Genomic DNA, 24385 nt, shown 5'->3' with positions numbered 1-24385 from the left:
GACCTGTTGGCTACATGGCCATCTAACTATTTTTCTAAGCCACATCCCCAACTCTGTTTGAGGTGAAGAAACCAAACTCAGATATACATATGATTTAAATTATTCTCTATCTTCAGGGTATCGCAACTTCTCTAATTAAAGCAATGAATGCAGTAGGATGCCTGAAGCCAAAGTTCCCTTTCTTAAGTATAAGGAGATCGGCACTACTCTATATAGCATTTCACCTCAAAGGTATGTATTTTTCATGCTCTGTTGCTCAGAACTGATTTCATACTGGTTGTGGTATATGTGATAAACTGGGTTGTTAACATGGGTTGCTGATTTGGTTGGAGTGTGTGTGTTTGTGTATGTGTGTGTGTGCAAGCATATTCATGCTCACAAAATACAAGTAATTCAAAAATATCCAAACCAAGTTGCTAATGTGTTGTTGTTTGGTACTAACGGGGTATGAACTTAGGGCTTTGCATATGAGCCACACTTTAACTTCAGGTATTTTTCAGATAGGATCTCCAGCTTTTTGCTCTAGGCCAGCCTCATTATAATTCTCCTACCTCTGCCGTCTAAGTAGCTGACACTATAGGTGTGAACCAACATACTCAGCTTGTTCTTTGATTAAGGTTCTCCTTAACTTTTTGCCCAGACTAACCTGCTCCTTCCTATCTCAACCTCCCACTAGCTGGGATTATATGTATGAGCTGTGCCTTTCTAAGTTTCTGTTTTAAAAGTATAGACTAAGGACTGGGGACATGGCAAGCCCCAATTCCACAAAAATGGATGGATGGATGGACAGAAGGATGGACGGATGGATGGATGCATGCATGCATGCATGCATGGATGCATGGATGCATGGATCCAGGGAATATAACAAATAAAGTCAGCTCTCAATATTCTATGCTATGGAAAAAGATGAATACGGGCAATTTATGGTCAAATCTGCTATAGCTGGCAGTTCAATCACACAGTCATTCTTTTTCTTTGATTTAATAACTCACTAACCTAAAAGAAACCATTCATAGTTTGGTGAAATTTGCTGCAGCATTTAATCCCAAAAGTTCTGAATATATAAGAAGAAAGTATAAGAAGAAGATGGACCAGTTTATGGAGAGATGTGAACTCATAACATACCTGGGCGCCAAGATGACCAGAAAATACAAGGAACCTCAGTTTCGAGCCATTGACTTTGATCATAAGTTACAGACCTTTCTCTCTCTAAGAAATATAGACCCAGTTAATAGCTAGTTTGCTTATATTACTGCAATGTGAAGCTCAAGAACATCCAAGTGATCAAAATTGAGAGGCAGATTTGAAAACATGGCCTTCAATCAAGTACATCCTCCCTCCTGGCTCAGATTCCTTAGTTGCCAGACTTCAAATAGATGCAAAGGTTTGCCAACCAGGGAAGTGCAGTAAAGATAAACTTTAAAACAATACTCATGTGTATTATTCTTTGTCTGAACTTTGATACTTTAACAAAATAGATATTGCAATTAGAATTGCATTTAGACTACTTAAATAACTTGCTTAAAAATTTACTACTTATTTTCCCTTTTAACATTTTCAGTAGAATACTCAGCCTCTGTTAAAAAAAATTACTGATTGTTAGAAGGCTTCAAGAAATAAGATCAATATTGACATAAACAAAATGGAAATTTTTTATGAATTGTTTGTAATTTTAAAAACAAAATAACATTTCTCAATAAAATAAATGATTTTGCAGTAACTAATTCGCTGTGTCCTTTCCTTTTCTAAGTATTCACAGAAGCATGTTGTCTACACTATTTTATAATTAGAAACTATCTGGAGTTTTCAAACCACAATCCTCAGACCTTAGCTTCTGGAGTAGTAGGATTACAGGCATTAATCTGTCCCAAGTGCCTGGCTGACTAAACACTTTTTGGTCCCATTAGTTCCTCTACACTCTTTGAAGTTAAATGATCAATTTCTAGCCAATGGCAAGTTCCATTCTTTTAACATACATAAGTAAACCTGAAAATATCACTACCCTTAAAACTATTTCTGATAGCCAGCTTTCCTTGTAAGTGGCGTTTCATTCAAGATGCTTGAACTAATCTATTGGTTTACTCTCCAAAGTATACATCTCATTTGTGGATCTGTGCAGGTTTTACTGTAATCCTGTGGCAACACAAAACAAATGGGCCAGCCAAGTCCTGGAATGTGGCAGAATTCCCCCAATTCCACTTGGTCCCCTTACAAATATGAAAAAAATCTGGAAACAATTCAGGATGAAAGGTATTATGTGTGGCTTGGGATAGTTTTAATAAAAATTAGTAAAACATTCAAGAGTTGAGTTGGGCTGGTAATTATACCTCCAGTTTCAAAATCATGGATGGTATAGATGACATCTTGGGAATCTGGAAGTGGAGACAAAAATACATTATATGCATGAAACATATACAGTGAGAGGGAGAAAATGCTGAAATAAATAGTTGGAAATGGGAGATTAATTTGAGTAAAGCTTGTAGATCAAAATAAGCTTAAAATTTAACCAGTGGGTACATGGAGCCACATCAGATTGTAATTCTCCTAATTTGTACTTGGAAAGTCCTCATATACTCCAGTGTCTTGGGGCAACAATATTGAAGGCCAGGCAACTTAGAAATCCTCAACTGTCTATTGTAGACTGATGCTGAAAGTCGAAGTAATAATAATAGTGCTCATTTTAGTCTCAGCAACCATTCCAGGTGCTCCCTAAACCCATTACATAGTTGATCTTGTTTATCCCACTACAATTCCACCAAGTTGGCATCATTTTGCAGGTGAGGAAAATGAAATCTCTCAGAACCAAATCTCTCAAAACTCTGGTCTGTTGTACCAGAGTGCTCTCTTTGTCCCCTTAGACTAAGGCATTGGAAGGAGGCAGGTGTAAAAAATAGGAGGTAAAATATATCCTAGAAGATGAAGAGATAATGCCTTTAAGACTTTAGCATATGTGTTGATATATTAAAGAGGGAAGCAAGTGCAAAAAAATACATAAATACAAAAATGGTAAAGGCAAAGCATGAATACCAGAAAAAGGATAACTATAAAACATGATCTATAGAACAACATGATATACAAAAACACAATCATGAGTGCCACAAAAGTGGTAAATACAAAAAAATACAAACACAAAAGACATGATAAATTTTTTAAAGATTTTTTTTTGGGGGGGAGTCCGGTCGTGGGTCCTGAACTCTGGGCCTAGGCGCTGTCCCTCAGCTCTTCAGCTCAAGGCTAGCGCTCCACCACTTGAGCCACAGCGCCACTTCTGGCTTTTTTCTTATATGGTGCTTAGGAATCAAACCCAGGGCCTCACGCATGCAAGGCAAGCGCTCTACCACTGAGCCAACTTCCCAGCCCTTAAAGATTTTTTAAAAAGAGGAAGGAAGGGCTAGGAATGTGGCCTAGAGGCAGAGTGCTTGCCTAGCATACATAAAACCTTGGGTTCAATTCCTCAGTATAGAAAAACCCAAAAGTGGCACTATGGCTCAAGTGGTAGAGCACTAGCCTTGAGAGCAGAGAGGCTCAGGAACAGTGCCCAGGCCCTGTGTTCAAGCCCCAGGACAGAGAGAAAGGAGAGAGAGGAGAAAGAGGAGAGACAGGAACAGGGAAGAGAAAGAGGGGAGGGGGGGAGAATAAGTAGAGGTGACTTCATGGATTCCCAATTCATTCAAAACCATATATATGTATTGAAAAGAAGGAAGGAGTAGCTGGGAGCCAGAGGCTCACATCTATAATCCTAGCTAATCCTAGCTACTCAGAAGACTGAGATCTGAAAAGAGTGGCTCTAAACCAGCATAGGCAAGAAAGTCCATGAGACACTTATGTCCAATTAACCGCCAAATTAAAAAAAAAAAAAAAAAGGCCGGAGTAGAGCTGTGGCCCAGGCCCTGAATTCAAGCCCTGGAACTGGCACACACACACACACACACACACACACACCAGGGCCTTCGACTTCCTAGGCTCACCATGATCTCGAGACCTTATGACCAAAGTGGGCATCTGGAAGGGAACAGAAGTGACTTGTGTATCGCCGAGGAGCTACCTAACACGACATAAAACTCCCCAAAGGCCTGACTTACATACCAGCCACACTCACACCCTTCCCAGCTTCCCCGCAAAGGCCACACCCACCAGGGATCACCACGCCCACTCCCGCCTCCCCAGGCCCCGCCCCTAGCGGGGGGGGGGAGGGAATGCCCTCTCGAGCACGTGGTCTCGCGTCGGCGCAGGATGCTCGGTGAGGCGCGCTTCCGGCTCAGTTTTGACTGCGGTGCCGCTGGGGGCGGAAGTTGCGGGGTCGTCTGGGGCAGCGGGGCGGAGCGGGATTGGGGGCCCCGCCAGCCGGCCGGGTGGGCTGGCCGCGACCCAGGCCCACCGGGAGCCCCGAGAGGTAGGTGCGCGCGTGCCCGCGCCCGTGGGCTCGGGGCCCGCGGCTCCCCCTCCCCGCTGTTCCCTGCGGGGCTCCGGGGACCGGAGGAAGGGGCGGAGGGCGCGAGTTGTCTCGGGTCAGGAGGTCCCAGCTCCCGGGCTCCACGGACGCTGTCAGGAGCAGGCCGGGCCCTCAGGCGCAGCCCTTCAGCAAGGCCCCATGCTGCTTTCCCACACGCTCTTCACCATTTTCCTGTGTGTTCCTGCGAGTGAAATAGCCAGTAATACCCACCTTCAAGGGCGCCGTACCCCACTGTAGTGCGGGAAGGACTTCATAAAATGGCTAATCCTGTTCCCTAAGCAATTTCCCGAGGAGGAGACAGACGCTGGTGAGAGGTTTACACGCATATTGGAAATTCATCCAACCAGGTTAATCTTAGACAGGAATTAGAACCCAAGGCCAAGTGTCTAAGACAACTACAAAGTGGGTAATGGTAAAAATTCAATTAGCTACGTGAAGTGAGTTGTCAGAATTTTGTGGCTGGGATTAACTTTGTTAGACAATACTTCCTCCTTTATTCAACATTGTTTTCTTATTTCGGATTTAAGCCTCCTTGGCTCCTGAAGAAAAAAATGGCAGAAACATCAGCAGAACCTTCTGGGCAGCTTGTTGTACACTCAGACACTCACAGTGACACTGTCCTGGCCAGTTTTGAGGATCAGAGGAAGAAAGGCTTTCTTTGTGACATTACTTTAATCGTGGAGAATGTGCATTTCCGGGCCCACAAAGCCTTACTTGCTGCCAGTAGTGAATATTTCTCAATGATGTTTGCAGAAGAGGGAGAGATTGGTCAGTCCATATATATGCTGGAAGGCATGGTTGCAGACACTTTTAGTCTCCTGCTGGAATTTATCTACACTGGTTATCTCCATGCCAGTGAGAAAAGTACAGAACAAATCCTGGCTACTGCTCAATTCTTAAAAGTCTATGACTTGGTCAAGGCTTACGCAGACTTCCAGAATAATCATAGTGCCCCAAAGCCACCAACTTTGAACAGAGCTGGTACTCCAGTAGTTGTTATTTCTAATAAGAAAAATGACCCTCCAAAGCGGAAACGGGGAAGACCAAGAAAGGTCAGTAGTTTACAGGAGGGAAAATCAGAGCTGGCCGCAGAGGAAGAAATTCAGCTAAGAGTGAATAATTCCGTTCAAAATAGACAAAACTTTGTGGCTAAAGAAGAAGGCAGTGTTGTACTGAATGAGCAGATTGCAGCAAAAGAAAAGGAAGAATCTGAGCCTGTTTGTGAGCCAGGAAGAGTGGAGGAGGTGCCTGCTGAGAAAGATGAGAATCGTGACCCCAAGAACCAGGATGGGCAGGACAGCCAGAGTCGGTACAGCAAACGGAGGACTCGGAGATCTGTCAAACTTAAAGATTATAAACTTGTTGGGGATGAAGATGACCAGGGTTCAGCCAAGAGGATGTGTGGAAAGAGAAAGCGCCCCAGCGGTCCTGAGGCGCGATGTAAAGATTGTGGTAAAGTCTTTAAGTACAATCACTTTTTAGCAATCCACCAAAGGAGTCATACAGGTAATTATACTTTTGAAGCTTGGTGCAATACGTTTGGGAATTTGGCATAGTCATAGTAACAGCGTTTAATTATCATGCAACTTCTGTATGATGGACATTGTAATTGAGCATTTGTACATGCTATTGCATTAAATCCTCACAGTAATCCTGCAGGATAGATAATATTACCACCTCCATTGTACAGATGAAAAGAACTTAACTTGCCCAAATTCTGCTATTTCATGACTGCTGGGATTTAAACCCAATTAACCTGATTCCAGAACCCCCTCTTATTTAGAATTGTTGGTCAGAGTTTCATCTTGTCCACTTAGTGAGCTCTAGTCCAATTTACTCTGCTTTATAATCCATGAATATTCTTTATCTTGAACATCATATTGTTTTGCCTGACTCTCTGTGGATAACGTTATAACTCAACCCTCTAGCAATACATAATTTCATCATTTTGGTCTCTGACCCAGTGCTGGCCTATATACCCTTTTGTGGTGATGGAAATAATCTCTGCTGTGTCCTATGTAGCCATTACCTCAAAGGAATTTTGAGCACTTAACTTCTGGCTGGTGTGACTAAGTTGAATTTTTATTTACTTATTTATTTTAACTTTAAACATAACCACATGTGGCTGATGGCTCTCAAGTTGGACAGTTTAGTAGTCAGATATCCTGCCCTCCCTTGAGCCTTTTCTTAGACTGAGATTAACTTGGCTCTGCTTTGGGTCAGGTTATAGTTACCACTTATAAATCCTTTAATGTAAATTTAAGTGGTTTGTAGTTATGTCTTCTGTCATTTAGCAGCTCACTGTCCTGTGGCCCATTTCACAATGGAAATCTGTATGCTGTGTTTCTCGACATATATATTAGAATCACCTATAGAGTGTCTAAAGCTATTCCAAGTTTTTGGATTTGTCTGCAATCTTGATATTTATTTTTAATTTTTTTTATTATAAAGGTGATGTACAGAGGGGAGGTTACAATTATATAGGTCACATAAACAGAACATTTTTTTTTGGACAATGTCACCCCATCCCTTAGTCTCTCCCAGCTGATTTTGTTGGTGGTGGTGGTTGTGGGGCTTGAACTTCAGGGCCTGGGGATTGTCTGTCTCTGAGCCTGTTTGTGCTTTACCACCTGAGCCACAGGGCCACTTCTAGTTTTTGAGTGGTTAATTGGAAATAAGTGTCTCATGGGGACTTTTCTCCCTGGGCTGGCTTCAAACCATGGTCCTCAGCCTCCTAAGTAGCTGGGGTTATAGGCGTGAGCCACAGTGCCCAGCCTTTCTCCCAGTTTTTACTTCCCATCCCCACCCACAGTTGTATCGCTTTTTCAACATAGTGTCTAGTGAGTTTATTTAAACAGATCCTCGGAGTTTTCACATTCATATAGTTCAAACCAGAATTCTGGTACCCATCAGTCATCCTAGCACTTAGGAACAGAGGCAGCATTGTGAGTTTGAAGCAACCTTGGGATATATATATGAAAAAAACTGGATTGAACTTGGTACTTTGAACAAAGAAGATTCTCAAGAACTATTTTTTGAACTATTTTTTTCTGTTATTTTTGTAATAGATTTGATTTTGTATTTTATTTTGTACTATATTTTTTCAAAGGCATGTACGTAAAGAGTTCATTTGCTCTTCAACACTGGTTAAGGGACAAACAGCACATAGAATCTTCCCTTTTTGCAACCCCTGGATTCTGAAATTTTGCATTCACATGGGTATATTTTCATTCATTTGGTAGATACCAGATAAGCCATACAGGTTGGAAACTCCTGTCTTCAGTCCAAAAAACATTTCTTGAATTATTTTGTAGGTGATTTCCTCCCCTTTTATTTTCTGTTCTCTCTTACCAGCTCCTGCTGTTCAACTGTTGAACCTTCCTGAACCAGTCTCTAACTTACTTATCTTAATACCCATCTTTCCATCACTATGTGCTGTACTTGCTGTGAAATTTCTACTGATTTTTTTACTTCTAGGAACTTATTTTATAAATTTTTTGGAAGGGTGGGGGTTGAGACAGTCTCAGTGCGTTGCTCTGGCTGGCTCACACTCGCTGTATAATCCAGGCTGGCCTTAAACAACTTATGTAGTTCTGTCTCAGTCTCCAAGTGCTAGAATTACAGGTGTGCGCTAACAAGTCCAGCAGTGTTCTCTAAATTTTCTAGAATTCGAGGGCTGGGAAGGTCGCTCAGTGGTAGAGTGCTTGCCTTGCATGCATGAGGCCCTGGGTTCGATTCCTCAGCAGCACATAAGCAGAAAAAGCTGGAAGTTGTGCTGTGGCTCATGTGGTAGAGCACTAGCCTTGAGCCTTGAGCTGAGGAACAGTGCCCAGGCCCAGAGTTCAGGCCCCATGACCGACAAAAAAAATTCTAGAATTCGAATCTTACTTTTACTTCATAAGGTATATTCTGTGAGAATAGTACTGATAAAGTTTACTTTTTTTTGTGGGTCATGGGGCTTGAACTCTGCTTAGGTGCAGTCCTGGAACTATTCAGCTCAAGGCAAGCACTCTACCGCTTGAGCCACACCACCACTTGCAATTTTCTGGTGTTTAATTGGAGATAAGAGTCTCCCTGACTTTCCTGCCCGGGCTGGCTTTGAACCACAATCCTGAGATCTCAGCCTCCTGAGTAGCTAGGATTAGTGGCATGGGCCACTGGCACCCAGCTAAATTTATTACTTTTTAACCTTTTCTTCAACTTGCAGTCTGTTTTCTATGCACTGTTTTTCTTTTGTTTATCTTAACACTTAATAGTTCTACTACTAAAAGCATTCCTTGAATATTGGTTTGTTTGTTTCTCTGTTTTCTGGTACTGGGGCTTGAACTCATAACCTCCTACTCTTATGGAGATTGTTGGCTTATAGGTGGTGCTCTACCACTTGAGCCATGCCACCAGTTCCATCTTTTTAAGAGTCTTGAGGATCTGCCTGGGCTAGCTGTGGGCCATGATTTTCAGATTTTTAACCTCCTGAGTAGCTAGCATTATAGGATTGAGACACGGGTGCCCAGTGAGTGCTGATGATTTTTAAAAATCATATTTAGGGCTGGGAAGGTGGCTCAGTGGTAGAGCGCTTGCCTTGAATGCATGAGGCTCTGGGTTTGATTCCTCAGCACCACATAAGCAAAAAGAAAAAAGCCGAAAGTGGCGCTGTGGCTCAAGTAGTAGAGCACTAGCCTTGAGCTGAAGAGCTGAGGGACAGCACCCAGGCCCAGAGTTCAGGCCCCACGACCGGTCCCAAAAGAAATAAAAATAAAAATCATATTTAATCATGTGTAAGAATGAGTTACTAAAAGCTACACATTGCCCTTATTTGTCTTGATATCTGCCTCTACTACTAAAATGTTGGTAATATTTTTACAATTATATTTATATTATATAAGAATAATTTAAAGCTACTGGTAGCAAGTATAAAGAGAGCCTGTAAAACACTGACTTATTGGAGGTATTGTGGTTGGACCTGTGGACATCTATGGCTCTTCTCCCATCACCTTCAAAGAATGTGCATTTCTATTCCTCTACCTGGAGCTACTAAGCTTGGCTGCCAGTTTCTGAATAGAAAATGGGGTCTCACTTCACAGGGAGAGCTTGTAGCCCTGTGGTGGTCCCACAACGCCTAATCCAGAAACCCTCTTTTTCTTTTTTACCTTCTTCTGAGAACAATTTCCATCTTCTCTTGGGAGAGAAGCATCTCCTGGCTGTGAAATGGTTTGAGTCTGTGGTCTACCTAACTTTGAAATAGGCTGCCTTTCCCCTTCCCTCACCCCGTTTTCAGAGATTGCAGGTGCTACCAATTCTTGACCTTTTTAGAGACACAGTCTTAAGAATCAGCTCATTTCTCCTCACTGCTGGCTTTGGATTCATCTGTACCATCTTTCAGACTTTCATTACTGACATTATCTGTCCTGTTCATTAGACTTTGCATGTGTGCTTTTTAGGAGAAACTCAAATATTCTGATTTTTGTTAATCATTTACTGTTGTATATGTTAATAGGGTGGAAACAAATATACATATTGTTGCTTATACCATGCTTCTGGGGTTCTGATTCCAGGAGAGCGACCCTTCAAATGTAATGAGTGTGGAAAAGGCTTTGCTCAGAAGCACTCCCTGCAGGTCCACACCAGGATGCATACAGGCGAGCGGCCATACACCTGCACTGTGTGCAACAAGGCTCTGACCACCAAGCATTCACTACTGGAGCACATGAGCCTGCACTCAGGTAGCGGGGTTGTACCAGAGGGCTACCTGCCACTAGATTCCTGTTCCTTGGGGTGGACTTTCAGTATCTAAATGGTGTTTTCTCAGCTTGATATCATATCCCACATGGTGTCACTGGAAGACAGTACTATGCAGAGTGCAGTCAGTGCAGTTCTGAGCTCTGCACAGCACTGAGCCTTCAACTAGAAGGCTGCTACTAACTGGCTGCTGGGAGTTCAGTGCGCAAACACATTTTGCTTAATAAGAAGAGCTTAGAATGGTCTTACTATGAATTCCTCTTGGGAGCACATGACTGTCCCTTTTCTATCCAGTCTCTGCCACTTTGTATTACTGTTCACACCTTTGCCTATTTGTGTGTCTGTAGTGGATTCCTCAAAATTTGAGATATGTCAACAAATCACTTATATCATTTGTAGACAAGAGTCTGGGCCCAATTTGTTATTTATCTTATTAGCCTTCTAGTTCCCTACTATTTTCAGTGTGGTTTAAGTGTTTTATTTCTTTATTTGGCAGGACAGAAGTCTTTTACCTGTGATCAATGTGGAAAATATTTCAGCCAGAAGAGACAACTAAAGAGCCATTACCGAGTTCATACAGGTAGAATAACAATAAAGGGAGAGAAAATTTGGATTGGTGAGGAAGAAATGCAAATACATTGTTTCGAAATACATTAAGTTCATGTTGTTAGAAGATAAATATCTAGGGAAAAGAGTCCCAAAAGGCAATCAAAATTAGAAGTTGTCATGTTACTGTACACTAGCATGTGGTTTAAATTTAACCTTTGTGCCATAGTTTCAGTGCCCCACAGAACTGTTATCTTTCACAAGTGCCACCTGCCCAAGAAATGAGTCAGTTGATTTGCTGCTAAAGGTGCCTGGCAATGTCCATTGCTGTTTATACATTTGTTGACCTGGGTTACCCATTAGTGTTTTCTCCTTCCAACTGATAAAACAAATGAAAGGGGAGGGAGCTGGGAGCACTATTCCAGATCAGCTGGCGGGTCACACCATGCTTGGAGCATAAAGATCCTATTTATGAGGATTAGGAGGTCCCCAGCTCTCAGGAAACCTAGAGAAATGTTAATTGTTACCAAATTAATTTTTTTAATGTGTTGTTGTTAAAGTACCATATTTAAAGTGATTATTTTTCAGGGAAGTGCTTTAACACAAATCACTGAAGAAATGCAGGGAGAGCATATATACACTGACACTTTTTTTATTATTGCGACAAGGCCACTCATTACCGGAATGCAACCACTGCCATCGCAAATTCATGGATGTGTCTCAGCTAAAGAAACATCTACGAACACACACAGGTAACACATCACCTTGTCATTCTCCTCAGTACACTTGATGTTATCAGCAGAGTGAAGAATGAGGTTCCAAAGTCTCCTCAACCTGTACTATGGAATGTTTGTTAGAAAGTTAGTGAGAGTTCTGTAAGTACAGATTTGAAAAGCCAAGGCAGAATCAGAATACTGTCAGCATTATTCTGTGAGTACCTCCCATCTTTTTGAAGAGTGACAAAACAAACTACTTAATGAAAGCTGTCTATATGTAAAGATTTATCTCATCCCACAGACTAGTTTGAGCCACGATCTTAATTCTGTTTAACACAGCATTAAAGTGATCAAGGTAAGTTGAGGAACCAGACACAAATGTAGCATAGACACTTAGAATTCCTTGTTCTTTTTCCTGTAGCCAGCACTTAAATGCTAAATGCTTCTAGGAAATCCAGCTGCAGGGAGGAACAGGAGGTAGGAATGATTAGGACATGGCAGATCTTTTTGCTTAAGATCAGAAAAATAAAACTATAACTTTTATGCACCTTTTGTTAAAAACAAGCCTGTTAAGATTTTCTAAGAAAAGCTTTTCACTCTGGGCTGATTATTTAATGATTCTTGTCTATTTAAATTGTCTGTCAAAGTGTTTTATGGTACTTTGGACTTAATATTTTAATGCAAGTCCAAAATCCTAAATGTCCCAAAGTACCAAACTTTGAATGCTATTAAGAGTCCACAGTGGAAAATTCCACACCCAAACCTCATATGATAAATCATATTCAAAATACAAGTGCACTAGAAATTCTGTATGCAGTTACTTTCAGGTTGTGTGTATGTGGTTTATTTATGTGAATTAAATGTGTGAATTACTTCTGCATGGACATGGATCACATCCCTTAAATATCTTAATGTATATGCAAATAATCTAAATCTGAAAATCAGAGACACTTTTGGTCCCAAGTATTTCAAACAATGGACACTCAGGCTGTACTAGTTTTTCTTAAAGTTGGGAAATTATTTCATAGAACAATGATGGTGTGTGGTCTTTGTATAGATATTATCATGAATAAGTTTTATGAAATTTAATTCACCCATTTTATTTTTTGTTTTTCTTTCTTTAAAGTATTATTGCTCAGGTCCTAGAACAAACTAATTCTTTGGGGAAGTGGGCAAGGTCTAAGGGAGACAACCACATTAGTTGCACCTAATTGTAAGGCAAAGACTCTAGAAAGAAGGTAGTACTGGCTTCCATCTCTCATTCCCCATTTGCTCTGCTCTATTCTGCCTCTGTGTCCTCACCTTTAATTGCTGCTGTCTCTTTTTCCTATAACAAACTTCCTTCTAGTTCTACTACCACTTAGGCCCTGTATCTCACTTTTTGTCCTTCCCTTTTGTCTGTGTTACCTCCTGGTCCAATAATCAGCACCTTATATTTAGCCTTCTCTAGCAACTTTGCCCGCACCTCACCCTGTCTATCACTGACAAGCTTATTTTATTGTACTGTTAGCATGTAGTCATTCTGCTAGAAAAACAAAGCAAAACAAACAACAACAATGAAAAAAAACCCAGAGTCTCCATGAGTCCTGTGCATGGAATTTACAGCTCTTTCTGGCTTGGCTTATTGGTGAGCTCTGCCCCAGCCCCTCACAGTGAGTCCTTGTCCCTCATAGTCCATACCATGTATCCATTTGCAATACAAATGTTTCAGTCATACTGTTTATATGAGTGCCCTCCATGCTTCTCCAGTCTGTCCTCACACACTTCTACTATCCTGTGTGCACCCTCAGTTCAATGTTTAGGCAAACAGCCCTCTATTTGCTTCCTAAATGAACTGCAACCTCTTTTGAGGCAATCATCATCTCTTTTTCTTAGCTCTAGACTTTGTTAATAGAATATCACTGTTTCCAAATTGAATTAATTGAGCAGAATGGATCACTTAATTGAAGGCAGCAGAGAGCTAAGATATATAGCCCCCATTCGTGTGTTGGAAACTGAATTGCTGATGCAACACTGTGTTAAAGGTAGACCTTCCTGAATTGAGAAATGCCATTAGCACTAAAGTAGATTCCTGACAAAAAAAGATGGGTCTAGCCCCTTCCCTTCTCTCTCATTTGCTCTTTCCCACCATTTGCCAGGAGATGACACAGCGAAAAAGTCTTCTCTAGATGCAGATGCCTTACCTTGAACTTCCCATCTTCCAGACTCAGAAATTTTAAAACAAATTTATCTACTCTCAGGCAATGTTACACCAAAACAAATTAGACTGTAATACCCACATTCACCTTGGCTAGGAAAAAGTCTTCCCTGCTACCTCTCTCAAAGAGGTTTAGCTACAGGATATTATTCCTGGGTAGACTCCCATTATTTTAGCAATTGTCCTTAATCAGAACATTTGCAAACTTTCCTAAATATAAACCAGTTGAATTGAATGATAAATTAACATTGTTATATGTATTTCCAATATGTCTAGAATCTGACCATTTCTCACTACACCACCGAGCAAACCCAGAGTACTTGGTCTTTGAATTAGAAATCTTGGTTTTTCCATAATGCTTTCACCATCTCATATATGTTATATTTATTACCTGCTGCTCCTTTCTTATGTACAATGACTTCTAGGTTTATCTCCTCTTAGTACTTCAGGGCCTAGAATCTGACTTGGTACACAGCTTCAGAAATCCTTGTTGAAAGGATGAGTTTCTCAGCAGTAGACTAAGGCTCTCAAGAAACAATGTTACTGCTCAGATTGCTTCTTGACAACAAGTGTCAATTCAGTGGTAAATCAGCTAAAGTGAGAGTAGTTCCCAGCTCAGACTTAGAAAGCAAAGAACTAGCTCTTAACCTTTGGGGTAAAGACTATGAACTTTTGGAATTCATGATGTGAAGATTCAGATTCATTCAAGTTGTCACATACCGCTGTCATCTCTGCTTGGATGGAGCTTGGCACTGCGTACTTATCCCTTGCTGTTACCTAGCTAAGCAGAATTTTGCTGTTTTTCTCTCTCCCTCCCTCCCCCCCTCTCTTTCTACCCACCCTTCTACTCTCTCTACCCTTTCTACTTCTCTCCCCTCCCTCCCTTTCTCCTTCCCTACTTCTCTCCCTTCCTCACTTCCTCTCTCCCTCATTTTTTTATTCAGACTTCCCTTACCTTCATTAGAATCACTTAATTAGAATCACTTAATTTTGTTTCTAGATAAACATAAACAGGCTGACATATGTGTAGTATACAAATTTAACACTGAATCAGCACTTAATAATGTTAATGAGCCCATCTGAGTAGTCACTTTGATTCTTGTGAGCCTTAATCTGGTCCTGAGAAATACATTCTTTTAGCAAGGATTTCTGGAGCTGTACCAGACTATAGAGATTCTAGGCACTGAGGAGTAGATAAACCCAGAGGTTACTGTGCACAAGAAAGGAGTGGAGGCTGGGAATGTGGCTTAGTGGTAGAGTGCTTGTCTAGCATACATAAAGTCCTGGGTTCAATTCCTCAGTACCACATAAAAAAGCCAGAAGTGGAGCTGTGGCTCAAGCAGTAGGGTGCCAGCCTTGAGCAAAAGAAGCTCAGGGGCAGTGCCCAGGCCCTGAGTTCAAGCCCCAGGACTGGGGGCTTGAAATGAAAAATAAATAAAGGAGTGGTAGGTAACAAATTCAACATACAGTCTATGAGATGGTGACAGCATTGTGGAAAAGCTAAGTGGGAGAAAAGGACTAGGGATTGCTAGGGCTAGAGGTGAGAAAACCTTGCTGCTCCCTTGCTGCTAGTGGACAGCCTGGAAGGAGTGGCTTACGCTGAGCTGAGATGAACTCAAGAGATTCATCTTACAGCCAGGAGTGGGTATGGAGCAGTGGGACAGTACAGGTCTGTGACCCCTTACAGTTCAAGGGCGTCTTAGAACGGAAGTGCTTGTAACTTTTGCAGTGAAGTGATATAACTACCTCAGCTTACTCTGGCTGCTTAAGTGACTGAGTGTTAGAAAGCAAGTGGTCTTTTAGAAGAGTGCACATAGAAGGATGTAGATGAGAAATGATCACATTTTCCGTATATGTGGAAGGCATGTGAGTAATATATAAGTCACCTTGTGCACACAAGTCCTTTCTAAAGTCAAATGGGACATCTAACCAGGCTCTAAGTCAAGTGTGTATGGAAGTCATTGTTAATATCCAAGGGCAGAAAATGCAGGAATAAATACAGTTAGGTCTTTTTGTTTCCTCTGTGTAAACACTTCCTCCTTGTTTCAGTGGCAAGGACAAAACCACCCTGCTTCCTGTGTCTTGGTACTCGCAGAACCGTGCAGAGGAGCAGAGGAGCTGTTTGCTTGTGGTTCAGTGGTTCTCACTGATGCAGAGCTTGCCTTTGTTCTCTTTTCTTTTTGTGAAACAATATAGTCTCGGTATTTGGGGGAAGGAGGTTGTTTTATATTTTCCTAAATGTTGAATGTGTGTCTTTAAAGGTTTTCTCTTTTGTTTTTCAGGTGAGAAGCCATTTACCTGTGAAATTTGTGGCAAATCTTTTACAGCAAAGAGTTCTCTTCAGACCCACATCAGAATTCATCGGTAAAGTTTTGCAAGTACTTTCTTCATGTGGAGACTTCATTCAGCTCTGGTGTTCAATGGGGGTGACTTAGGTTACTCATGTAAAATCTTTTCTCCAAATTGTGACTCTGGAAGAATATTCTATATAGTTTATTATCTTCTCAATAATGAAATTTCTTATTAGGCAAAATCGGTAGTACTACTTCTAACCAGTAAAAATTTGCATTGTTGATTTCATTATTGATTTTTGCTTTGGGTTGAGAACAAGCCTAAAACTTAAATCCTCCATTTAAAAAAAACAAAAAAACATATTTTTTGACCTGGGTGGGGTTGGGCATAGCGGTAATGCTGGCATTCAAGAGGCTAAAGCAAGAAGAACAAGAGTTTGAAGCCAGACTTGGCTACATAGCAATGTAGCATATCTCAATAAAAGAAAAAATAATACTTAATGTTAATATTTTCTGAAAAAAATTTCACAAAAATCCCAAGTTGGACATAGATGTATCTAATAGCTTCACAAATAATTTAGAACTGATTAAGTTTTTGATATTGATATTAAACACATATACCTAGTTGGTCATTGCAGTCTTAAAAACTGAATGTAAGAACCAACAAAAAAAAACTATTTATGTAGTGTGTATGTAAATATTTGCTCTTATCCAAAATGAATACTATAGAATCAAAATTTTATCACACCCAACCCTGCCCACCCCTTTTTGTTTTTTTTAAAATTTTTAACCCTTTTTTAAAATTGCTAATATTAGAGACAAGTATATTGAAGTGTGACTTCCTCCTTTAGTAGGAGAATTCATGACTTGCAACTCAGCTCAGTTTTCCTTTATTCTTCCTGCAATAAACAGAAAGTAATAAATATTTTTGTTTTTAAAATAAAATGTATGTTTTCTTGTAGAGGAGAAAAGCCATACTCCTGCAGCATATGTGGCAAGTCCTTCTCTGACTCCAGTGCCAAGAGGAGACACTGCATCCTACATACAGGCAAAAAGCCTTTCTCCTGCCCTGAGTGTAGCTTACAGTTTGCTCGCCTAGACAATTTGAAGGCTCACTTGAAAATTCACAGCAAAGAGAAACAAGCATCAGATTCTAGCAGTGTTTCTGGCAGTGGTAATGCTGAAGAGGTCAGGAATCTTCTTCAGCTACAGCCATATCAGCTCTCTGCCTCAGGAGAACAGGAGATTCAGCTTCTCGTAACTGATTCTGTGCATAACATCAATTTCATGCCTGGTCCTAGCCAGGGAATCAGCATCGTGGCTGCTGAGAGTTCCCAGAACATGACCGCTGACCAGGCTGGTAATCTCACCCTGCTCACACAGCAACCAGAGCAACTGCAGAGTTTAATTCTTTCAGCTCAGCCAGAGCAAACAGAACACATTCAGAGCCTCAGTATGATTGAAAGCCAGATGGAGCCCTCACAGACAGAACCAGTACATGTGATTACACTGTCTAAAGAAACCTTGGAGCATCTTCATGCCCACCAAGAGCAAACAGAGGAGCTCCGCCTAGCAGCAAGTGCTACAGATCCTGCACAACACCTACAGCTGACCCAGGAGCCTGACCCGCTCCCCACTCACCATGTGGCCCAGCCTACACCACTTGGCCAGGAGCAGAGCTGACCTGGGAACATGTCTGACTGCTGCACTGGGTCCTTCCAAGCCAGCTATACGTCAGGCTCTCTCTTACAAAGATGTAATATCCAGAGATATTTATAATATACTGCTTTGGGGCAGTAAAGTATGTGTATGTGTGGTATGTGTATATGCATGTGTGCGCGTGTGTGCACACATGAATGTACATGTGTGGTACATAAGTGTGTGGAGAGAGAAACATGTCTTGCCTCTAGGTTTGGATTTAGCATTTCAATACTAATGAATGCTTTTCATTTTTGTCTTCTGTATCTCTTTAAGACTGGGATAGCTTTTCTTTGAGGACATTGATTTGGACTTTTAAGTATTGAATTTTCACAGCCATAAGTTATAGTCTGTTGACCTTTTCAGGTATGTTTTTAGAACAAAGGAAGACAAATATGTTGAATTAGATACCATGGTTGATTTCAGTTTTAGGCAACCCTATTGCCTGTCCAAGACAAATTAGGGCTTACTGTCACAGACAATAACATTTAGATTTGTCCTTTTAGAACTTCCACTCCCCTTAAAGAATACTTCATGGCCCTTAATCTTTGTTATATACAGGGGCTAATCAGGTCATGCTTAAAGTAGATTCAAACTCATATCAACTATATTTGTAACTCAAGATTTATTCAACAGGAAAGCCAAAAATTACTTTTATAAGTTCTGAAGTCAACTTTCCTACAAAACTTGAATTTTATATATGTATTTTAAAGGCAGATTGTGGAGATTTTTTTTTAAGTCTATGTAATTTGGAAGTGTAGAGGAGAGATGGGGCTTGGGAGGAACTGATGGCCACACTGAGGTCCTGTCACTAGGGAATGGATGATGAAGGTTAGCACAGATGGTTTTTGCATGGCTGATGTTGAGCCAGGAAGGTGGAAGTCACCATGATGCACTTTGTAGGAAGATGTTCCGTTTGCTGCAGTTTTGTCACTATTTGAGGATAGTCCATGGGTTTGACCTGAGGTGAGTGTACAGGAGGCAGAAGGTGTTGTAGTCCTTATATAGATGACACAAACTGCACTACCACTACATGAGGCACAGAATCCTGTGGAGGTACTAGATTTTCTGCAGCTGGTGGAGCAGCTGATTTCAATACCACATCTGCTTCCATCACAGACATATCCTCTGCCTTGATCTCAGGAGCAGGTGCTATATGCAGCCCCAGATCTAAGGATGGAAATAGATGCATTGTTAATGGAGGGGCTGTGACAGTTGAGGTGGGACTGACCCTTCTGAGTCTCCAACAGAGTAGATACTGGCTATAGACTAACCATGGCAGGACATCTTCCTACACTGGGTTTACTAGTGGTTACAGGCCAATCACCAGCCTGGGATTCTCATTCCATGGGAGCTAGTTTCCAACCCTCCTCACATGTTCTCAGGCACCACCTACCTAAGGACTCCTTTCTCTTTTTGTCTGCCTCTTTGGTCTCCAGCTCAGTGAGGAGAAGGTGTACACGGACTGCCAGTTCTGAGGAGGGCATGTTGAGCAGCACGTAGGCCATCAGCTTATTCAGGTTGGACAGATTGTTGATTTGGCAGAAATCTTCAGGGTACTTGTCCAGCCACATTGCAAGCAAGGAACACATGGTGCTGTGTGCAGGTGGATAGTAAGTAGAATAAGAGCCTGCTCTCTTCTTATCAAGCACCTCCACAGCCCTTATTAGGCAGTTTCCTATGCAGAGACTGCCCATCTTACGCACAGACTTGCATGTTGGGAAGAGGGAGGAGACCCATGTGAGAAGGTTCTATGGCTCCCCCATGATACCTGTTTGTGGATGCTGCTTAGCCTTATTAGGACCAGATAATATACAATTGTTTTTCCATGGGTCTTTCAGCCTACAGTCTCCTCTGCTTCCTGGGAGTCCAGAACCCCACCCACAGCTATGTTTCCAAGCCTTTAGAGAGGCCTCAGGCCCCATCACAAGTGATGTGCTTGCAGGAGTTTCCCACCTTTCAATATATTTAGCTCTAATATTTAGCCACTCTTTAAGGAGAGCCCTTCCCTTTATCTCAAATTCTACTCACTTCTTCACTTGTTCATCCTCCTCACAGTCAGGTTGGAAATAGGCATACCTACCAGAAGAGAAGAGGAAGTAATCTTTTTTTATTTTTATTTTTTTTTGCCAGACCTGGGGCTTGAACTTAGGGCCTCTGCTCTGTCTCTTAGCTTTTTTGCTCAAGGCTAGTGCTCTACCACTTGAACCACAGCGCCACTTCCGGCTTTTTCCATTTATGTGGTACTGAGGAATTAACAGAGTTTCTTGCATGCTAGGCAAGCTCTACCACTAAGCCACATTCCCAGCCTGGAAGTCATCTCTTTAATGTCCCATTTTGCTTACCAACTGTTTCTCTATCCAGGTAGGCTGGCTAAATCCTGCTTGGGAATAAATTTTGGAAGGTTGGGAGATTTATCTGCATAATTCTCTGAATTTTACACTAAGGGACTTGGAATGTGCCTCCCAAATAAATGTTTCATATGTTTCTGCAGTGAGAGCCCATATGATCCTTCCTTACAGCTCAGTAGACATAGGGCCCTCAGGCCACCTACTCTGTTGCTCTTTCTCTGTCTGCAGTTCAGTCGCCTCCTAGATTGGTTTGGGAACTGTGCTTACTGATGGCAAATGTGGTACCATAGGACTTCACATAAATGAGACCTTAGAAAGAATTCTGTTTCAAGGGAAGTAGAATATCCCCTACAGGATACCCACAGTCCTGGGCACCCCACTTCAGAGGAACAAATTGGGGACAGCACTTCTTGGTCTCATCCCACTTTTGGTTCAGAAGATGCCATTGAAACAAACAGTATAGTTATTTTTGTGTTTAGCCAGGAGGGTGGCAACATCCCCTGGGTTTGGAGATGAGGTACTCACCTTTGAAACAGAAGCTCCAACACTTGCCCTGTTGTTGTAAACCTTCTGTAAGTAAACAGGAAGGCAGGGACGAAGAAGGGATCCTCCTTCTGGTAGAGAGGTATCAGGAGGCTTACCATCTTCTCTAGCATGTCTGGCTCCACAGTACTCACCCTACGGAGCCCTTCCTGGGTTGGGATGGACTCAGTTTCATCCTGAAGTGGAACAAAGAGGTAGTTCAAAGATAGAAATGGTAGCACACTTCAGATTGACTCATTGTGATTAAGTCAAGTGAAAACCTCAGAATTACCATTAACATTCACAAGAAAACCTACAAACTCAGGAAGGTCTAATGTTGGCTGGGTTGGCACAAATAAGTTACCTGGACTGAATATACTTGCTCTGGACTCCGGTTTGTTTCATTTGGATTCCTATTGAAAAATGGCCCGAGGCGCTGGAGTCCAGGGTGAGCATTGATCCAGCGACGCCAGGCTCCAATGAGGCAGCCACACCAGGGTTTCCTGGGCATACAACAGGAGAACATCCTTCTGTCTTCAAGGTTGCTCTCCAAGTGAGCTGGCTGCTGTTGACTCTGGAATGTTGTTGCCTGGCTACCAGGATTCCATGGGGTTTGCCCCATCCTTATAGAAGGGGAGTCACTTCCCCAGGTCCCCTTATCCGAGCCCCTTCCTCACACAAGACCTCCCCAGTGGACTCATTGGCTACCGAGACCCCCACTATCTCATCACCATATGTACATATCATAGTTAACAGCACTCCTTGTCCAGTCTCAACATCCTGTCAGGCCTGGCTATAGGTAGGGTTTCAGTTAAAGGCAGATAGCCCTTTCTGTGCTCCTTGACAAGTCATTTTGAGTCTCATGGTCCCCTTGTCACCCAACCTAGTTCCTGGCCTTTATTCTAATATGTGTCTCAGTATTATTAGGTGCCTGGGTCCTTAAACACCTGTTTGATGTGTTGTTAGAAATGGCTCGGGATGTTGGGATGTTATGTAGAAATAAGGACACCAACTCCAAAGGAACTCGGCAAGGCAAAGTTTACTTCTACAGAAGGGTGCGCCATCATCTAAAAATCTGACAAGCAAACAGCAGGCAGGCTGCTACCTTTTTATCCCTAACCCAGCAGGCCTTACCTCTGCCTTGAACCTGGCTGAGGTCAGGTTCTCAATCTGTAAAAGGATGTGGTTTAATTAAGAACATGAAACTAAAAGTTAAGGAACTTATAACAGGTTATGTTAATGATAGTGCAGCAAGGAAAAGAATGTAACTAAAATGTAATCAACAAGGGCCAAGACACCTTGCCAAGCAAGAACTTTTTAGAAAAACAATTCTTAGGTGACAGAAGCAAACTACTTTGATAGAAAAGATACTTACCTAACACGAGCCCATTGGCTGGTGTCAAGTGTAGCTAATTTAAAAACTTAAAGATGGGAAAAATCAAAGGAAGTGGTTGAAAACACAATATCCTTAGATCAGACTTATAAACAGATGCAGACACATACTTTGACATGTGTCCAAAATGAATCAATACAAGTTAAAGTTGACTTTTTAGCTATATCCACATGATCATGTGATTTAATTCAATATCACATAATTGAGTTTACTTGTTTTGACATACATAATGTATATCCCAAATATGAGACGAATAGCTCTTTTTAAATTCAGTTTTATGATGTAAAAATACATTGTACACTATGTGAAGAACATTGGATGAAGAAAGTATTTCTTGCTGACAGTTGACCATTAGCTTCATTTAGTATTTTGACATACTGGTTTCTTGTGCATATCATCAAAGACACCAACACAGAGTTTTCTAGCAAGATAAACATTTCTATCTTGAGTGACATAAATGACATTTCATCACATTTTGGTTAATTTTTATTTCTAAACAAGTACACAGTTCTTCGGTAACAGGTTGAGAACAGATTAAAGATCATAATAACTAAGAGTTGTGAGTCCACTGTGATCTATATGAGGAGATTACATTGAAATACCTATATGAGGAGATTGGTTTCTCATGAAAGAAATCCTACAAACTAAGTTGGGTATGCTGATAATGTACCAAGCCTTGATTACCATCAACTTTTTCTTTTAATCTCTGATGATGTTTATTTTGATCAGCAGAATGAAGTACATGTGACCAGATTTCTTCATGTCAAAATTTCTGTTTTTTACCCTTCCTTTGTATTTAATAAGTAAGTCACTCTGCATGTCACATACTTAAGAAACAGTGTGGGAGTGGGCTGTGCGTGTATCTCAGTGGTAGAGCAAATAATATGTGCAAGGCCATATATACATAGACCTTGCACATGCTACATATTTATGTTTTTTGATTATATTCATCTCTTTACCCTTTTTTACACAAATTATTTTTTCATAGCATACCATCTTACCTTCTGTGATAACGATTTTCAGTGGTAGTATAGACTCCATTTTTTTGTTACTGAATTGGTTTGTTACTATCTCCTTGAAGAGTTTTGCTTTTTATATTAGTAATGATTATTGGTCCATAGTTTTACTTCTTGTTTTGTCAATTGGTATAACCAAATGAAGTGATCTCATAGAATCAACCGTTATGATGATTTGGATGGTTAATGTCCTTTAAGATTCCTGATGACATTTAATCCATATTGTGATCATGTTAAGTAAGGTATGAAGCTCACCAGCTACCTAAGGCTTGGGTTGTTCCAGTCCACCCTTATGCATTAGATCACATGTCTTAGTAAAAGCAGACTGAAGGCAAAAAGTAATAATAATAATTTGGATCAAGACACTCACTCCAAATAAACAGAATTGTGTTAGATATGATATTAGATTTTTCATGAAGTTTCTTAATTAACCTGGAATACAAATTTTTATTCATTGTAACTTGTGTTAAATATATTCTGTTGACTTCTAACTGATCCCTAAAAGCAATAATTTATATATTTGATAACTTCCTAGAAATGGAAACATACTATAATCTATTTTTATTTCACATCAGTTTTATTTCACATCATTTTATTTAGACACATCGGTTTTTAAAAGTAAACATGGAGCCAGTAGCTCTTACCTGTAATACTAGCCACTCAGGAAACTGAGATCTCAGAATAGAGGTTCAAAACTAGCCTGTGCAGGAAAGTTCATGATACTCTTTTGCCAGTCCTGGGGCTTGAACTCCAGGCCTGGGCACTGTCCCTGAGCTTCTTTTACTCAAGGCTAGCACTCTACCACTTGAGCCACAGTGCCACTTCTGGCTTTTTCTGTTTTATCTGGTACTGAGGAATCAACCCAGAGCTTTATGCATGCTAGGCAAGCACTCTACCACTAAGCACTCTACCATATTCCCAGCCCCTCCATGAGATTCTTATCTCTAACCACAGAAAAATCCAGGAGCTCCAGGAATGGCAAAAAAAAAAAAAAAGTGAATAACTTTTTCTACTCTTAAAAAATAATGGGGTAAATGGTGCTGTGACTCAAGTGGTGAGCACTAGTGTTGAGCTGAAGAACATGGACAACGCCCAACCCACAGTTCAAGCCCCATGACCGACAAAAAATAAAACAAAACTTGGGGGCCTTAGACACTTATTAAAATCTATAATGGTCTATAATTTGTGGTTTGTCAACAAAAGATTAAATATGTTTGGGTTATGTTTTCAAGTTTAATGTATTACTGACTTCTTGGACTGCTTTTCTCATGGAACTGGTAAGGATGTTTGACAAAACAGGAGGGATGTTAATATAGCTAAGTTAACATAATGGTGAAAAGGTAGGCTTAAAATTAATACCACTGTCACATAAGTAGTTTTCTGTTTAGACACCTTTTATTTCCATCTAAATCCAGTAAGTTCTTCTGTAGTTAAAGTAATAGAGAATTATTCAGATTTGAGAGAAG

The 24385-nt window shown here is 41.0% G+C and overlaps 3 protein-coding genes across 5 annotated transcripts in view; 2 read left to right on the top strand and 1 right to left on the bottom strand.

Annotated features, from left to right (window-relative positions):
* The window catches only part of Ak9 (adenylate kinase 9), a 91233-nt gene extending 86543 nt beyond the window's left edge, over positions 1 to 4690 (top strand). The window contains exons 41-43 of the mRNA XM_042693545.1: positions 117 to 231; positions 1037 to 1234; positions 4233 to 4690. Of these exons, the coding sequence (XP_042549479.1) occupies positions 117 to 231; positions 1037 to 1234; positions 4233 to 4690 (771 nt within the window). The remainder of the gene's footprint in view (positions 1 to 116; positions 232 to 1036; positions 1235 to 4232) is intronic.
* Zbtb24 (zinc finger and BTB domain containing 24) lies at positions 4303 to 17888 on the top strand. 3 transcript variants are annotated; one of them, XM_042675161.1, is made up of 7 exons: positions 4303 to 4393; positions 4974 to 5959; positions 10006 to 10173; positions 10686 to 10769; positions 11404 to 11487; positions 15931 to 16012; positions 16902 to 17888. In XM_042675161.1, the coding sequence occupies exons 2-7, from the start codon at positions 5005 to 5007 to the stop codon at positions 17620 to 17622; spliced, it is 2094 nt and encodes a 697-aa protein (XP_042531095.1). In that variant the 5' UTR covers positions 4303 to 4393; positions 4974 to 5004; the 3' UTR covers positions 17623 to 17888. The 3 variants fall into 3 exon arrangements, with proteins under 3 accessions (XP_042531095.1, XP_042531262.1, XP_042531183.1); XM_042675249.1 differs by having other exon boundaries at positions 4310 to 4393; positions 4981 to 5959; XM_042675328.1 differs by lacking the exons at positions 15931 to 16012; positions 16902 to 17888 and having other exon boundaries at positions 11324 to 11434.
* Positions 17889 to 18245: 357 nt separating this feature from the next.
* Positions 18246 to 23613, bottom strand: LOC122105311 (ral guanine nucleotide dissociation stimulator-like). The gene is made up of 4 exons (XM_042676551.1): positions 20875 to 23613; positions 20514 to 20707; positions 19669 to 19716; positions 18246 to 19233 (listed from the first exon to the last, which is right to left on the bottom strand). Exons 1-4 carry the CDS (start codon positions 21130 to 21132, stop codon positions 18978 to 18980), a joined length of 756 nt encoding a protein of 251 aa, XP_042532485.1. The 5' UTR covers positions 21133 to 23613; the 3' UTR covers positions 18246 to 18977.
* Between the last annotated feature and the right edge of the window lie 772 nt (positions 23614 to 24385).

The sequence above is a fragment of the Dipodomys spectabilis genome, unplaced genomic scaffold (assembly GCF_019054845.1).
Source record: "Dipodomys spectabilis isolate Male_0828 unplaced genomic scaffold, ASM1905484v1 ptg000001l, whole genome shotgun sequence".
NCBI classification, from domain to species: Eukaryota; Metazoa; Chordata; class Mammalia; order Rodentia; family Heteromyidae; genus Dipodomys; species Dipodomys spectabilis.
The sequence above is the reverse complement of the archived record's forward strand: the minus strand, read 5'-3'. Positions and strand labels throughout refer to the sequence as shown.

Bases quoted from the DNA above. Each gene is read 5' to 3' on its own strand.
- Zbtb24 (XM_042675161.1), top strand. From the start codon at position 5,005: ATGGCAGAAACATCAGCAGAACCTTCTGGGCAGCTTGTTGTACACTCA. The intron at 10,770-11,403 runs GTAGAATAACAA...TATTGCGACAAG, and splicing joins CCATTACCGAGTTCATACAG to GCCACTCATTACCGGAATGC. The intron at 16,013-16,901 runs GTAAAGTTTTGC...GTTTTCTTGTAG, and splicing joins ACCCACATCAGAATTCATCG to AGGAGAAAAGCCATACTCCT.
- LOC122105311 (XM_042676551.1), bottom strand. From the start codon at position 21,132: ATGGGGCAAACCCCATGGAATCCTGGTAGCCAGGCAACAACATTCCAG. The intron at 20,708-20,874 runs GTAACTTATTTG...GTTCCACTTCAG, and splicing joins AGCAAGTATATTCAGTCCAG to GATGAAACTGAGTCCATCCC. The intron at 19,717-20,513 runs GTGAGTACCTCA...CTCTTCTGGTAG, and splicing joins TTGGAGCTTCTGTTTCAAAG to GTATGCCTATTTCCAACCTG.